The following is a 15,682-nucleotide window of genomic DNA, read 5'->3' on the forward strand; positions in this document are numbered from 1 at the left end:
CTTAAAATTCCTTGTACTTATCTGTTTACTTTTTGTAACACCGTTATGATTGGTGAACCACACATACCATATCAAAAGAAAGAATGGTGCCACACTTAATGTTATCATGTGAATGCGCACCCCATCCATCAATTATCAGTTGAAAAAATGAAGTGAAGATTATGCTTCATTTTCAGCTATGTTCAGCCCATTTCACAGCATTACAAAAAAAAAAAAAAAAACAGTTTGAGAAGCACCTCCACAATCAATCTGGCTACTACGAAAAATACAGAATCCTATAGTCTTAGCCATTATTGAATTATCCTTGTCTGAAGGAATTAGTAAGTCAGTCAGTCGGTTAGTCAGTCAGTCAGTCAGTCAGTCAACCAGCCAGCCAGTCAGTAGAAAATTCCAAAATATCATAACGACCTATTGGAAGTGTTTTTGGTTGAACCTAAAGAGCTTTATTCTTGACCAATACTGCCAAGGTGCCATGAAGGTATTGTGAGGCTGGTTTCTGGCCAATATTTTTTTGTGAGAAAGTGCAAACCTCCATGATCCCTAATATGCAGTTACTGTCATACTACATGATATAGCTACGTACACTATATATCATACCATATAGTACATGGTGAGTATGTTTATTAACTGCAGCATGTAACATGTTGGTGTTCAAATGTGACTGGATCTGAATAAACTGGTCTTATTGTCTATGACAGCAGAGTTGGCTTTTACCAAGAACACAAAGTAAACTACCAAATTTCATAATCAAAATTTTGCCAGACTTGAGTGGTCTGCTTATGCTGGCTGCTTTTCCCAAACACGATGTCAAGTCATATGAGTGGTCTAGGACCAGCTCTGGCCAGCCTGGGGATGGATGTATGTGGCTGTACAGTTCAGTGGTGCTGAATAAAATAAAGACTTGTGCTGATATTTTAGCCAGTTTTGATAACATAATTTGGCCTAATCATCTCTATGCATTCCTCTTTCATTTTGTAATAACCTTTTGCCCTCCCCTCCACCTCCTGTCCACCATCCCCTATTGGAGCTTTCCTGATACAGTTCAGTGTCGAGTAAAGATGATAGGAAATTGAGCTGTTGGTTACTTGTCCTGTGGATGCTCTAAAAGGTAAGGAATTGGTGTAAATGTGTGAAAATTTGGTACACGCATTGGTGAGCTACAATGCACTAAATACTAAAACTGGCATTTCTCAATAGGTGATCAGACTGGTTTTCCCTGATTAGGTCACATATTGATAAACCACTCATGTTAGAGGTTTAATTTTGCATACAGCACTAGAGAGTGCAAGCTCTCTGTAATTAGTAGGTATTGGAACTTGCATGTATTTTTGTGAATGTGCGAATGTCATATAAGATGAAGTATATTTTAGACACAATGTTGGCACTTGTGTTGGTAGCAGTTGAAGATCACTTATAAAGGAAAATAAGAAATATTGTATTATGCCATATGTGACTATATAACGTGCTGAGGAAAAACCTGTCTTTTTTCAAAATATGTATTATATGCTAAATGTATTCAGTAAAAATACGCATGCCGCATAAAATTTTGCACACATTTTAATTGCTTCTGTGTACACTGTGATATAAAGCTCAATTTAGCAAAACCTGTAGACCATTAGATTTTCCCATTCATGGAGAGAAAAATGTGTTCCTACAGAAAGTGACATGTGAATTGTGGATGCTTATTTGATGCTGAAGTTTATATGTGACCTGCTGAGCAAAAACTGACCATTTTTACACTTTCCTCGAATTCAATTTTATTGCATCGCTGTAATTTATAGTAACAAAAGAGTGGACAGCCAAAGTTTCAGCCTTTTGTGATGAATGGTCTTGGAGTTTTAGTGCTTGACACTGGGACAGTGATAAACTTGATTGTACAGCAACAATGAACTGACGAATCAATCAAGGTATAGTGCTTTCCCTGTACTCTTCCATGTTGACAAAGAAGAAGGCCATTCCAACCAAGAAACAATAATGGTGAACATTGTTTTTATCCACATCGTAAATAAATGCCTACACAGCTCATGTATCTTTTGCTGTGCAAACACAAAACAATGATTGATTTTGAACTTAATTTCAGTGCGTACGAATGCGACTAAAGTGTGTGTAAATATTTCATGTAGCATGCCTATTTTTACCCAGTGGATTTCAATACGGTTTTATGACAAAATGGAATTTAGCAAAAACAACCAGTTTTTGCTCAGCGGTCAATATTGTTATCATTTTTTTAGTTGGAATGGTCTTCTCTCTGTGCACACGGAAGAATGTAGATAAAGCACTGGATTTGCCATTCACGTTGAACAGATTGAGCTAAGTCCCATCTTCATGGCTTGCGAATTATGATCTGATAAAGAACCCAAAATTTATTTACCACATTCTTTGTGTACAAATTTTAAGTTTATTGCTGTTACAACTGTTTGGCACTATAACTCCAAGACTACTCATCATAAAAGGCAGAAACTTTGGCTGTCCACTCCTTTGTTACTATAGGCAATAAAGAAGCAATAAAATGGAACCAATTGCAAGGAATACATGAAATGACAGGTTTTTGCTCAGCCAGTCACATATGCTAACAAAGCCAAAAGCTATGTCAGTGCTCACATCTGACAAAATTTCAAGTCAATAGCTTTTTCATTGGGGTTATGAATTATCAAAGTTGGCATATTGGATGTATGTGGAAGACCCCTTTTCGCAAATCCGGTCACTATTAATTTTTTTTGCTTTCAACTTTGAAGCTCAATTGTAAACACCAAAATTGAGTCACAGTATTGGCAACATGACTTTGTTAATTATGTAACCACCACCCTAAAAGGTTTCCAAAATGGGACTAAACTATACTGCTCATTGCATTTATTTTATATAATCGATCAATGCAACCCACAATAACCCACTCTGAAATCCACTGTACTCATGTACACATAAATTGCTACTTACATTAAATCATCATTACCCACTGGGCTTGTGCAAATTATGCCGACATAATATTTCAAGCATAGCAGGCTAGCAAAAGAAATGCATCAAGCATTATGCCAGCAAATAATATTATGACAATTTTCAAAAATTTTAATTAAATGCTAAATGCACACATCAAAAATACAGTAAAATGTCACATTAATACTGCATTTTTCATATCAAGAAATGCGCAATGTTATTATTTTATTGTTTCTTGGCTGATTATTTAAACTTCACAGAAATAAGATTGAAATACTCTAATAGAGCAGTCACTTTACAGCAGTCAGGACTGGCTGATATACTTTAATAAAACAGCCAACTCTAGAGCATAATCTTGAAAATCATATTTTTGAACATAATAGGCTGGATTTTTGGGCACTGCTCAAAAGCAAAAAAGGCTATATTCAAAGCATAATTAGTTCAAGTTTATTACCCACAGGTTGGACCCACAGTCGTGGATGTTCCATAGAGGATGAGACTCACTTAAAATTTCACTTTAGTGCTATAACTATTACCTGTGTACTATTTTTATGTGCATGGTCACATATTATATTAATAATTATATTAGTGGATTGGCTACTCAAAATCCACACTATGAAATTAAATGTTGGTGACAATTAATAGTAAATCTGCTGCATGTTAAGCCTGGTGTGCTGACATGTTTTCTTGGAAATAATGGTAGCTTTTTAAACCAGGCATGCACCCACAGCCTGCTGAAGGCCAGCTGTGGGTGCACACCTGGTTTATTAATTGAAATTGTAAATGTGTGTGTACCTATCTATCTACCTATCTGTGTTGTCTGTATGTACCCATATGAGCAAAACCATTAAATGGTAAGAGCAAAATAAAGCCTGTATTATACTTCTGCACAGGTAAACTTTGTTCTGAGGTGTATCTTCTCAGAGGTCTGAAATACGGGTGAGGAACTCTGTACAGACCTTCAATTACCATACTTGTCCATACGTGTTGCTGCCAAGGCTGGTGAGTTACAGTGCTTTACAATCTGTAAATCAGCAATGTGCCTATATGGGTGATCTTCCAAAATTCTGTCACATGAACTGTGCATATCATAATTATTTCAAATGCTAGTATTATATGGATGTTATCTTGAATTCTTGACATTATCAATAATTGCCCATTTTATTAGCATTTATACAGAAACATCGTAACAGTGAGTGAGTGAGTGAGTGAGTGAGTGAGTGAGTGAGTGAGTGAGTGAGTGAGTGAGTGAGTGAGTGAGTGAGTGAGTGAGTGAGTGAGTGAGGGAGGGGAGGGGAGGGGATGGAGGGAGGGAGGGAAGGAAGGAAGGAGTGGGTCAGTTAGTCTGTCACTCAGTAGAAAAATCAGTAGTTTAGCAGAGTTTAAAAATTCTGTGGCACACTTGATAGCATTGTTTTAGGCATATATATGCATATAAACTGGATTTCAGCAAACTAATATTAGTATTTAGTTTGTAAGGTTGGTTTTTTTTGTTCAGTAGTTTGTCTTGGCAAGACATTGCATACCTGTATGGTCCCTACTAGCTATATGTGACTGGGCCTGCGAAAACAGGGCATCTGGGCACATGATTTTTGCCTACTTTTTCAAACTTCCTCGACTCATAACTTTTTATACCATTATGTTGTGGCAATGAAATATTTAGCCCTTAGTATGCTTTTAATTGGCTTTATGAGGCAAGTTACAGAATGCAAATATTTTGTTCCAATACTGAGATATGACCTGTAGTATGACGGGGTGTAGTTTGTGCCCACATGCCCTGTTGTTGCAGGCCCGGTCACTTATACTGTACTGTAGTACTACTGAAATATGCAGTACATGGTAGGCAGCTCATACCTAATCTGTTTATTGTAAAAGATCATTATTTTGATCATTTAATGGTGACTGAGATGTTCTGATGAGTCAGAATAGTGGTCCCTTGGAAATGAATGGTAAATACTTATTTTCAATTGTAAGCTATGCTGGGTAGCGCATTGACTTTTTATAATGAACTTTCCTTTGTTGGTCATGCTTTGGCTTGAGTAATCTTTGTTTAGAATGGGAGGATTAGGGAATGGTTTATCTGTAGGAAGATACCAACATTTGGAAAACATCAAAATCTGTATAGTGTTAGCATAAATTATTGGACCAGAAGGTACCATGAACTGAAGTAAAATCCTGATTAATTCCCTCCAACCTGGTTCATTCTTTACACAAATTCATAGATGAAGTAGCTATTATCAAAACAGTGGTCTGAGTTAAACATAGTAGTAGCACTGTGTCCATGTGAACATTTGATAGTAAGTACACGTACAAGAGTATGTCTCATTTGCATCACTTCTTGTATTCAAAGATGATGCAACAATAGTAAAATAAGCAGATTATTTATGTACAGTTATGTCTAATGCATGCAACTTAAAAATGTTTAATATCTCTACGTAGATGGTGATAGAGATGAGAGTGGCTGGGTTTTTATGGTTACTGCTAGCATTTCTTGTTGACATAAGTGTTCAACAATGTACCATTGATGAGTTTCAGGCCAACGTTACTGATATAGTCATCTCCACAAAAGCTACTGATGCTGACCAATCTTTTATCATCAACAGTACATATTACAACTGTTTGTCCAGAGCTGATACTAGTGATCATTACAGTTCCATGTCAGTATCAATATTGTACATCAGATCAGATGGTCCTAATGACATACATAAAGTTCGATACAACCTACAGTGTAATAATAGTGTTTGGGAAATTATTGGGGATCAATCAAATGCTCTGAGAAGTAACAACACAAAATATTGTGAAGACTGTACTGATCAAACTGTGAATGAGTATCATTGTACAGGTTATGTTGGTAAGTGAAGTGTTGCATGTATATATATATAATCTAATCAAAAACAGCCTAGCTGTAAAAAAAGGTGCGGCCCCCAGAAAGGCCATGGTGAAAAAAGATGTGAAATCCAAGGTGGCAGCAAAGAAATGGCTGTGATGGTAGGTTAATGGTTAAATTTTAATAACGACATTTCAGGTGAATTTTGTGCCAAGACCAAGCGGCACAAAATTCACCTGAATTGTCGTTATTAAAATTTAACCATTAACCTACCATCACAGCCATTTCTTGACCACCACCTTGGATTTCACACCTTTGTTCACCATGGACTTTCTGGGGGCTGCACCTTTTTTTTACAGCTTGGCTGTTTTTGATTAGGTATCACTTCTTTTTGTGTTTGTGCAAAGCCAGCCTATGCCTGGCTTTGGAGCTTTTTTAACCCATGTGTTTTTTTTCTTTACCACAGGAAGAAGAAAGAACTTAAAGAAGATTTTTAATACTTCAATTATTTTTGATTTTATTAGTAATTATACAAATTATATGCATATATTTATTACATGCCCATTATTCCCCACTGGATATATATATATATATATTTTTTTGCAGCTGATCTCTCTACTGGGTGACTTGAAATGTAGCTGAACTATATACAGGATGGTTTCTTTTTGTAGCTGAACTCTCTACAAGGTGACCTCTTCTAGCTTGTCTCTCTACAGGGTGATTTGTTTCTAGCTGAACTCTCTACAGGTGACTTGTTTACAGCTAAACTCTCTACACGGTGGTTTCTTTGTACCTGAACTCTCTACATGATGGTTTCTTTGTAGCTGAACTCTCTATAAGGTGACTTTGTCTAGCTGAACTCTCTACAGGGTGATTTGTTTGCAGTTGAACGCTCTACATGATGGTTTCTTTGTAGCTGAACTCTTTACAAGGTGACTTCTTCCAGCTGATCTCTCTACTGGGTAATTTGTTTCTAGCTGAACGCTCTACAGGTGATTTGTTTGTAGCTAAACTCTCTACATGGTGGTTTCTTTGTAGCTGAACTCTCTACATGATGGTTTCTTTGTAGCTGAACTCTCTACAAGGTAACTTCTTCTCTACAGGGTGATGTGTTGTAGTTGAATTCTCTACAGGGTGGTTTGTTTGAGGCTTAACTCTCTAAATGGTGGTTTCTTTGTAGCTGAACTCTCTACAGAGTGATTTGTTTGCAGCTGAACTCTCTACATGATGGTTTCTTTGTAACTGATCATGAACACTCTACAAGGTGACTTCTTCTAGCTGATCTTTCTACAGGGTGAATTGTTTGTAGCTGAACTATCTACAAGGTAACTACTTCTAGCTGATCTCTATACAGGGTGATTTGTTTGTAGCTGAACTCTCTACATGGCGGTTTCTTCGTAGCTGAACTCTCTACAGAGTGATATGTTTGCAGCTGAACTCTCTACATGATGGTTTCTTTGTAACTGATCATGAACACTCTACAAGGTGACTTCTTCTAGCTGATCTTTCTACAGGGTGAATTGTTTGTAACTGAACTATCTACAAGGTAACTACTTCTAGCTGATCTCTGTACAGGGTGATTTGTTTGTAGCTGAACTCTCTACATGGCGGTTTCTTCGTAGCTGAACTCTCTACAGAGTGATTTGTTTGCAGCTGAACTCTCTACATGATGGTTTCTTTGTAACTGATCATGAACACTCTACACGGTGACTTCTTCTAGCTGATCTTTCTACAGGGTGAATTGTTTGTAACTGAACTATCTACAAGGTAACTACTTCTAGCTGATCTCTGTACAGGGTGATTTGTTTGTAGCTGAACTCTCTACAAGGTGACTTCTTCTAGCTGATCCCTCTACAGGGGGATTTGTTTGTAGCTGAACTCTCTACAGGTGATTTATTTGCAGCTGAACTCTTTATGTGGTGGTTTCTTTGTAGCTGAACTCTCTACAAGGTGACCTCTTCTAGCTGATCTCTCTACAGGGTGATTTGTTTGTAGCTGAACTCTCTACAGGTGATTTCTTGCAGCTAAATACTCTACATGGTGGTTTCTTTGTAGCTGAACTCTCTACATGATGGTTTCTTTGTAGCTGAACTCTTTACAAGGTGACTTCTTCTAGCTGAACTCTCTACGGGGTAATTTCTTTGTAGCTGAACTCTCTATTTGGTGGTTTCTTTGTAGCGGAACTCTCTACAAGGTAACTTCTTCTAGCTGATCTTTCTACTGGGTGATTTGTTTGTAACTGAATTTCTACAGGGTGATTTGTTTGCAGCTGGACTCTCTACATGGTGGTTTCTTTGTTGCTGAACTCTCTACAAGGTGAATTCTTCTACCTGATCTCTCTACAGGGTAATTTGTTTGTAACTGAACTCTGTACAAGGTGCGTTTTTGTAGGTGATCTCACTGAAGGTTGATTTGTTTGTAGCTGAACTCACTAAAGGGTGATTTTCTTGTAGCTGAACCAGCATTGAAACCGGGTCACTACTGCTGACCCGGATGACCCACTCACCCGGATTTGACCCGGTTTAATTAAAGCCGAGGCGTGCGATAAGAGCTAATTTTTGGCTAGTCTCGAGCGAGCGAGACTACGTTTTGAGCGTTTGATTCGTGTTGAGTAAACAAGGGCGGATCCAGACTTTTATAATTGCAACTTTAGCCTAGTTGTAGGTTGAAGACCAAAAAAAAAAAAAAGGTCATCACCTACTACAATAGCTACCCCTCACCATAGATACCCTCAGTTTCGTGCTACATACTGCACTTACTAATAAATGGACGTGGTTGAACATATGTTTATAATGCGATAAGTGGGCGTGGCTCACGAAAGAGCTACGCGATAGCATTTATGAGTTTCTACGTCGTCAAACGAACAATTTCGTTTCTCACGTGATCCAATCTGGGTCAGACCGGGATAATTTGTGAGAAAATGTGACCCGGTTGACCCGGATGACCCTACCCGGTTTCAACGCTGAGCTGAACTCCTTGCATTGTGTCTAGTTTCTAGCTGATCTCTCTACAGGGTGATTTGTTTGTAGCTGATCTCTCTACAAGTTGATTTGTGTGTAGTTGATCTTTCTGCAGGTTGATTTTTTAGCCGATCTCACTACAGGGTAATTTGTTTGTAGCTGAACTCTCTATAAGGTGATTTGTTTGTAGCTGATCTCTCTGCAGGTTGATTTGTTTTAGTTGAACTCTCTACAGGGTGATTTGCTTGTAGCTGAACTCCTTACATTGTGTCTAGTTTCTAGCTGATGTCTCTACAGGGTGATTTGCTTGTAGCTGAACTCTCTACAGGCTGATTTGTTTCTAGCTTATCTCTATACAGGTTGATTTGTGTGTAACTGATCTCTCTACAAGCTGATTTGTTTGTAGCTGATCTCTCTGCAGGTTGAATTGTTTCTAGCTGATCTCTCTACAAGTTGATTTGTTTGTAGCTGAACACTCTGCAAAGTGTTTTGTTTGTAGCTGATCTCTCTACAATGTAATTTTTTGTAGCTGACCTCTCTTCAGGGTGATTTGTTTCTAGCTGATCGCTTTACAGGTTGATTTGTTTGTAGCTGAATTCTCTACAGGGTGATTTGCTTGTAGCTGAACTCCTTACATTGTGTCTAGTTTCTAGCTGATCTCTCTACAGAGTAATTTGTTTGTAGCTGATCTCTCTACAAGTTGATTTGTGTGTAGCTGATCTTTCTGCAGGTTGATTTGTTTGTAGCCGATCTCTCTACAGGGTAATTTGTTTGTAGCTGAACTCTCTATAAGGTGATTTGTTTGTAGCTGATCTCTCTGCAGGTTGATTTGTTATAGCTGAACTCTTTTTTTTACAGCTTGGCTGTTTTTTGATTAGATATCGCTTCTTTTTTTATATTCATACCTAAAGCCAGCCTATGGCCAGCTTTAGGTATTTATTTAAAACTTGTCTTTATCTTCACCATAGAAAGAAGATTATTATGAAGATTTAAATGATTTGTTTAGCTACATGTACATTTAGGCAATGGTGTTGATTGATCATAAAGATAAGTCACACAGATAAGTCACAAGATAAGTGTCCAAGAAATGGCTGTGATGGTAGATTAATGGCAAAAATTTTAATAACAAAAATTCAGGTGAATTTGTGTTGCCTCCTCCAAGTTTCACTAGGATTCGACACCAAATTCACCTGAATTGTCGTTATTAAAATTTTTGCCATTAACCTACCATCACAGCCATTTCTTGGTTGCCACCTTTGATTTCACATCTTTTTTTACCCTGGATTTTTTGGAGGCCGCACCCTTTTTTTACAGCTTGGCTGTTTTTGATTAGATATTTGTAATTTCATACCTAAAGCCAGCCTATGGTTAGCTTTAGGTATTTCTTTTAAGCTATCATTTTCTTATCACAAATCTAGAGAGAAGATTATTATGAAGAAGAAGACTTTAATGATTTGTTTAGCTACATGTACTTTTGGCAATAATTTTTAATTGTGTTGATTGATCATAAAAATAAGTTGCAAAGGTTAAACTGTTTGCGGCTGAATACTCTACAGGGAAATGTGTATGTAGTCCTACAGGGAGCCTCATAATGTAACTGTGCAACTACATGGTGAATGGTTTGTAGTTGAACTCATCACATGGTGGCTTATTTCTAGCTGAAACACTCTATGAAATGTAGCTGAATTCTCTCCTGTTTCCAGCTGATCTCTCTACAGGGTGACTTGTTTCTAGATGATCTCTCTACAGGGTAATTTGTTTCTAGCTGATCTCTACAGGATGAATTGTTTCTTGCTGATCTTTCTACAGGGTGACTTGTTTCCAGCTGAACTCTCTACAGGGTGACTTGTTTCTAGCTGATCTCTCTACAGGTTGGCTTGTTTCTAGCTACACTGTCTACAGGGCAGGGGCGTAGGAAGCATGGGTGCCATGGGTACTTGGGCACCCATAAATGTTTCCAGTTGCATAACTAATGGGTGTCAGCCCACTGTACTATATATCATTGAAAAGATCGAGATACTCTAATAAAGCAGACACGTACACTCGTGACATTTTTTTTTTGGTCTTCAGCTTTAACACTGGGCACCCATAAGTTAAATATCTTCCTACACCCCTGCAGGGTGACTTGAAATGTAGTTGAACACTCTACTGGGTGACTTGATCCAGCTGATTTCTCTGCAGGGTGATTTGTTTCTGGCTGATCTCTCTATAGGGTGATTTGTTTCTAGTTGATCTCTCTACAGGGCTGTTTGTTTCTACTGAGCTCTCTACAGGGTGACTTGAAAATAGTTGAACTCTTTGCAGGCAATAGGTTAACTTGCCTAACTGATCTCTCTACAGGGTGACTTATTTATAGCTACACTCTCTACAGGGTGACTTGAAATGTAGTTGAACACCCTACTGGGTGACTTGATCCAGTTGATTTCTCTGCAGGGTGATTTGTTTCTGGCTGATCGCTCTATAGGGTGATTTGTTTCTAGCTGATCCCTTTACAGGGCTGCTTGTTTCTACTGAGCTCTCTACAGGGTGACTTGAAAATAGTTGAATTCTTTGCAGGTAACAGGGTAACTTGCCTAACCGATCTCTCTACAGGGGGATTTGTTTCTAACTGAATACTGTGCAGGGTGATTTATTTCTAGATGATCTTTCTACCCAGAGATTTGTTCATAGCTGGATTCTCCATGGGGTGACTTGAAAAGTAGTTGGTCTCTTGCAGGGTGACTTGATCACGCTGATCTCTGTGCCTTGTTTCCAGCTGATCTCTCTATAGAGTGATTTTTTTCCAGCTGGTCTCTCTACAGCATGATTGTTTCTAGCTGATCTGACTTATTTCTAGCTGAACTCCCAGAAATGAGCCTATGAAAATGTGATGGTAAACCATGTAGTTTTCAAGGACGCTGCCTATGAAAATTTGACATTCATGGCCACTGCACCCATGAAATTTTCTTATGCCATAAAATAATTTGTCAGTGCTATAAAATTACCATAAAATCATGAGTATTTGTGACCAGATTTTACAAAACCGATCCAAATCGCACATCAGGAAAAATCAAACTAACATCTCCAGTGGAAAGCTACACTATTGTACTAGTAGATTTGACACTCAGTGCCACTCAAACTACTTGAGGTTGGTTTCAACAGACGTCTTTTCTGGGTGGTGTGTAGAGCTCGAGTGATGGTTGTAGGCCTTGTGAAGGTCCTGGCTTGGTAAGAACCAGTGGTTTACTGGTGGACAGACTGATAACATTGGCCAGACGTTTTTCTGTGCATATCAGCCACTAAGGAGCCAGCACAGCCCTGTAATGTCATCTCTGGACTCCAATTGTGGTTTGCTTCCATTTTGAGGTCTAACCCTTGTCCCCCGCCACCCCCCACCCCATTGTGAGCACTCGTGATACTACTTCGCTCGTCCAACTGCTCAGATTTTCTATCTTATTTGGCGGGAAACTTTACTAGCAGCTACAATACTGGAAGTGGCCTGAAAGGTAATAGATTGATGCATCTTTTGTGTAACTTTCATATGCATGCTTGCTATCCTTGGAGAGTTATGCCAGTTTGAATTCTTTAAAACTATTTATCTCGAAACTTCTAATGTGTGATTTGGATTGTTTTTCCAAAATCCAGTCACATTTCATGGCATTCACATTTCATGGCATGGATATTACAATGAAATATCAATGAAATGACTTTCATGGCACTTAATGGGGATTATTTTACTGTTCATGGATAATCCATAGGTATTTCATTGCACTGTTCTCTGGTTGTGCTACACGGTGTGGACTTCAATCTATCTGATCTTTCTACAGGGTGATTTGTTTCTAGCTGATCTTTCTACAGGGTGACTTGTTTCTAACTGATCCTTCTATAGTGTGATTTGTTTCAAGCTGATCTTTCTAAACAGGGTGATTGAAATGTGGCTAATTTTGCCCCAGGGTGACTTGTTTCTAACAGGTGATTTTTTCTTTACAGGGTGACTTCTTACTGGCTGAACTCTCTACAGGGTGATTTGTTTCGAGCTGATCTCTCTACAGGGTGATTTGAAATGTAGCTTATCTCTTTACAAGGTTATACTTGTTTCTAGCTGTTCTCTCAACAGGGTGACTTCAAATGTAGTTGATTAAACCCTTTGCAAGATAACCTGATCTCTCTACTGAAAGAGTTTGTTTGCAGCTGAATTCTCTACAGGGTTGCTTATTTCTAGCTGAATCACTCTATGAAGTGTAGCTGAATTCTCTCCAGGTGGTTTGTTTTTAGCTTATCTCTCTATGGGTGACTTGTTTCCAGCTGAACTGTCTACAGGGTAACTTATTTCTAACTGATCTCTCTACAGAGTGATTTGTTTCTAGCTGATCTCTACAGTGTGAGTTGTTTCTAGCTGATTTCTCTACAGGGTGACTTGTTTCTACCAGATCTGTCTACAGGGTGATTTGTTTCGAGCTGATCTCTCTACAGGATGATTTGAAATGTAGCTTGTCTCTTTACAAGGTGAGTGATCTCTCAACACGGTGATTTGAAATGTAATTTATCTCTTTACAAGGTTACTTGATCTCTCTACAGAGTGAATTGAACTCTTTGTAGTATAACTTGCTTCTAGCTGATCTTTCTACTGAAAGAGTTTGTTTGTAGCTGAACTCTCTACAGGGTTGCTTATTTCTAGCAGAAACACTTTACGAAATCTAGCTGAATTATGTATATATAGGGTGCTAGCTGATCTCTCTATGGGTGGCTTTGTTTCCAGTTGAACTCTCTACAGGGTGAGTTGTTTCTAGCTGATCTCTCTACAGGGTTATATGTTTCTAGCTGATCTCTACAGGGTGAACTGTTTCTAGCTTATCTCTACTGAGCTCTTTATGGGGTGACTTGAAATGTAGTGAATTCTCTACAGAGTGATTTGTTTGCTGCTGAATTGTCTTCAGGGTAACTTGTTTGTAGTTGAACTCTCTACAGGGTGACTTGTTTGTAACTGAACTCTCTACAGGGCTATTAGTTTTTGATACTAGTTGAAGGGTGACTTGATTGTAGTTGAACTCCTTATGTTGTTAGCTGAACTCTCTACATGGTGAGTTGATTGTAGCTGAACATTCTAATACAGTGGTTTATTGCGCAGATGGATGTTCTATTAGAGTGACTGCACTATTAGAATATCAAAAGGTAGTGGCCAAGAAATGGCTGTGATGGTAGGTTAAAGTCAAAAATTTTAATAACAACAATTTAGGTGAATTTGTGTTGCCTTCTCCTAGGATTCGTCACCAAATTCACCTGAATTGTTGTTATTAAAATCTTTGCTATTAACCTACTGTACCATCACAACCATTTCTTGACTGCCACCTTTTATTTTACATCTTTTTTCACCCTGGATTTTTGGAGGCCGCACCCTTTTTTTACAGCTTGGCTGTTTTTGTATAGATATCACTTCTTTTTGTATTTGTATACTCCAAAGCCAGCCCGTAGCCAGCTTTGTAGTTCTTTTACTTGTCTTTTTCTGCAGAAAGGAGAAGACATCAAGACCTGAATTCTATGGATACTTTTTTATAATGATGCATTTAAAAAAAAATTGATACTGTATGAAAATTATCACATGTCCTCTCTCCTACAGGTAGACTACTTTGTAGCAGAAATCAAGGTAACTTGTTTGTAGCTGAAATCTACAGGGTGACTTGTTTGTTGCTGAACTCTCTACAGGGTGATTTATTTGTAGCTGAACTTTCTATAGGGTGACTTGTTTGTTGTTAAACTCTCTACAGGGTGACTTATTTGTAACTGAACTCACTACAAGGTGATTTGTGTGTAGCTGAACTCTCTCCAGGGTGACTTATTTGTAACTGAACTCACTACAGGGTGACTTGTCTGTAGTTGAACTCCTACAGGATGACTTACAGTATATATTTTGTAACTGAATTCTCTACAGGGTAATTTGTTTGTAACTGAACTCTCTCCAGGATGACTTGTTTGTAGCTGAACTCTCTCCAGGGTGACTTATTTGTAACTGAACTCACTACAGAGTGAGTTGTTCATAGTTTAACTCTCTCCAGGGTGACATTTGTAACTGAACTCACTACAGGGTGACTTGTTTGTAGTTGAATTATCTACAGAGTGACTTATTTGTAGCTGAACTCTCTACAGGGTGATTTATTTGTAGCTGAATTCTACAGGGTGACTTATTTATTGCTGAATTTCTTCAGGGTGACTTGTTTGTAGTTAAGCTCTCTACAGGTGACTTGTTTGTAAATGAACTCTCTACAGTGCAATTTTTTTTGTACTTGAACTTTCTACAAGGTGACTTGATTGTAGTTGAACTCTCTTTTGGGTAACTGGTTGTTAGCTGATCTCTGTACCTGGTGACTTGATTGTAGCTGAATGTTCTAATAGAAAGATTTATTATGAAGCTGAATGTTCTATTAGGGTGACTGCACTATTAGAGTATATCTTGATCGCGCATTTGTTTGACTTTCGTAGTGTAGCTCAGTAGTTTTTATCTGATTCCTTATAAACCAATGAAAGCTTGTTCTAAAACAATTTATCTACCTCTGTACCTATTTTCAGCTGATTCCATAAACTAGTTTCCTGGTAGGCGTGACAAGTAACACTTTTTTTGTTAACAAAACTCGATCGTGTGTTTTTTACACATACTTGGCATTTTTGTTATAACTCCATGACTGTTAATGCGATTTCTTTCAAACCACAAAAGGTTTGCACTGTGATAGTTATTCCATATACAGACTGATTTTCAAGTAATTCTGTCAAGCGGTTCACCCTGGAGCCATGACAACATTTCACCTTTAGATTTTTTAAAAATCACACATAACTACCTTGCTCTTTGTCTAATCTCTACTAAACTTGGACTGTAAATGTGCAGTATTACGTTCCTACTGCCCTCCAAATTTTATGTAAATTGACAAACGCATGCGCGAGTTATTGCAATTTTCTAAAGTGTACAAGAAGAAAAAGATTAAGAAGAAAAATA

General features: G+C 38.0%; 2 protein-coding genes across 2 annotated transcripts in view; one reads left to right on the forward strand and one right to left on the reverse strand.

Annotated features, from left to right (window-relative positions):
* The window catches only part of LOC136254643 (uncharacterized), a 217,115-nt gene that overhangs the window by 9,072 nt on the left and 192,361 nt on the right, over positions 1-15,682 (reverse strand). The gene's annotated exons all lie outside the window — the stretch shown is intronic.
* The window catches only part of LOC136254618 (uncharacterized), a 248,088-nt gene that overhangs the window by 6,508 nt on the left and 225,898 nt on the right, over positions 1-15,682 (forward strand). Inside the window, exons 2-3 of the mRNA XM_066047362.1 lie at positions 3,825-3,933; positions 5,371-5,782. Of these exons, the coding sequence (XP_065903434.1) occupies positions 5,371-5,782 (412 nt within the window). The 5' untranslated portion in view covers positions 3,825-3,933. The remainder of the gene's footprint in view (positions 1-3,824; positions 3,934-5,370; positions 5,783-15,682) is intronic.

The sequence above is a fragment of the Dysidea avara genome, chromosome 4 (assembly GCF_963678975.1).
Source record: "Dysidea avara chromosome 4, odDysAvar1.4, whole genome shotgun sequence".
In the NCBI taxonomy this organism is placed as follows: Eukaryota; Metazoa; Porifera; class Demospongiae; order Dictyoceratida; family Dysideidae; genus Dysidea; species Dysidea avara.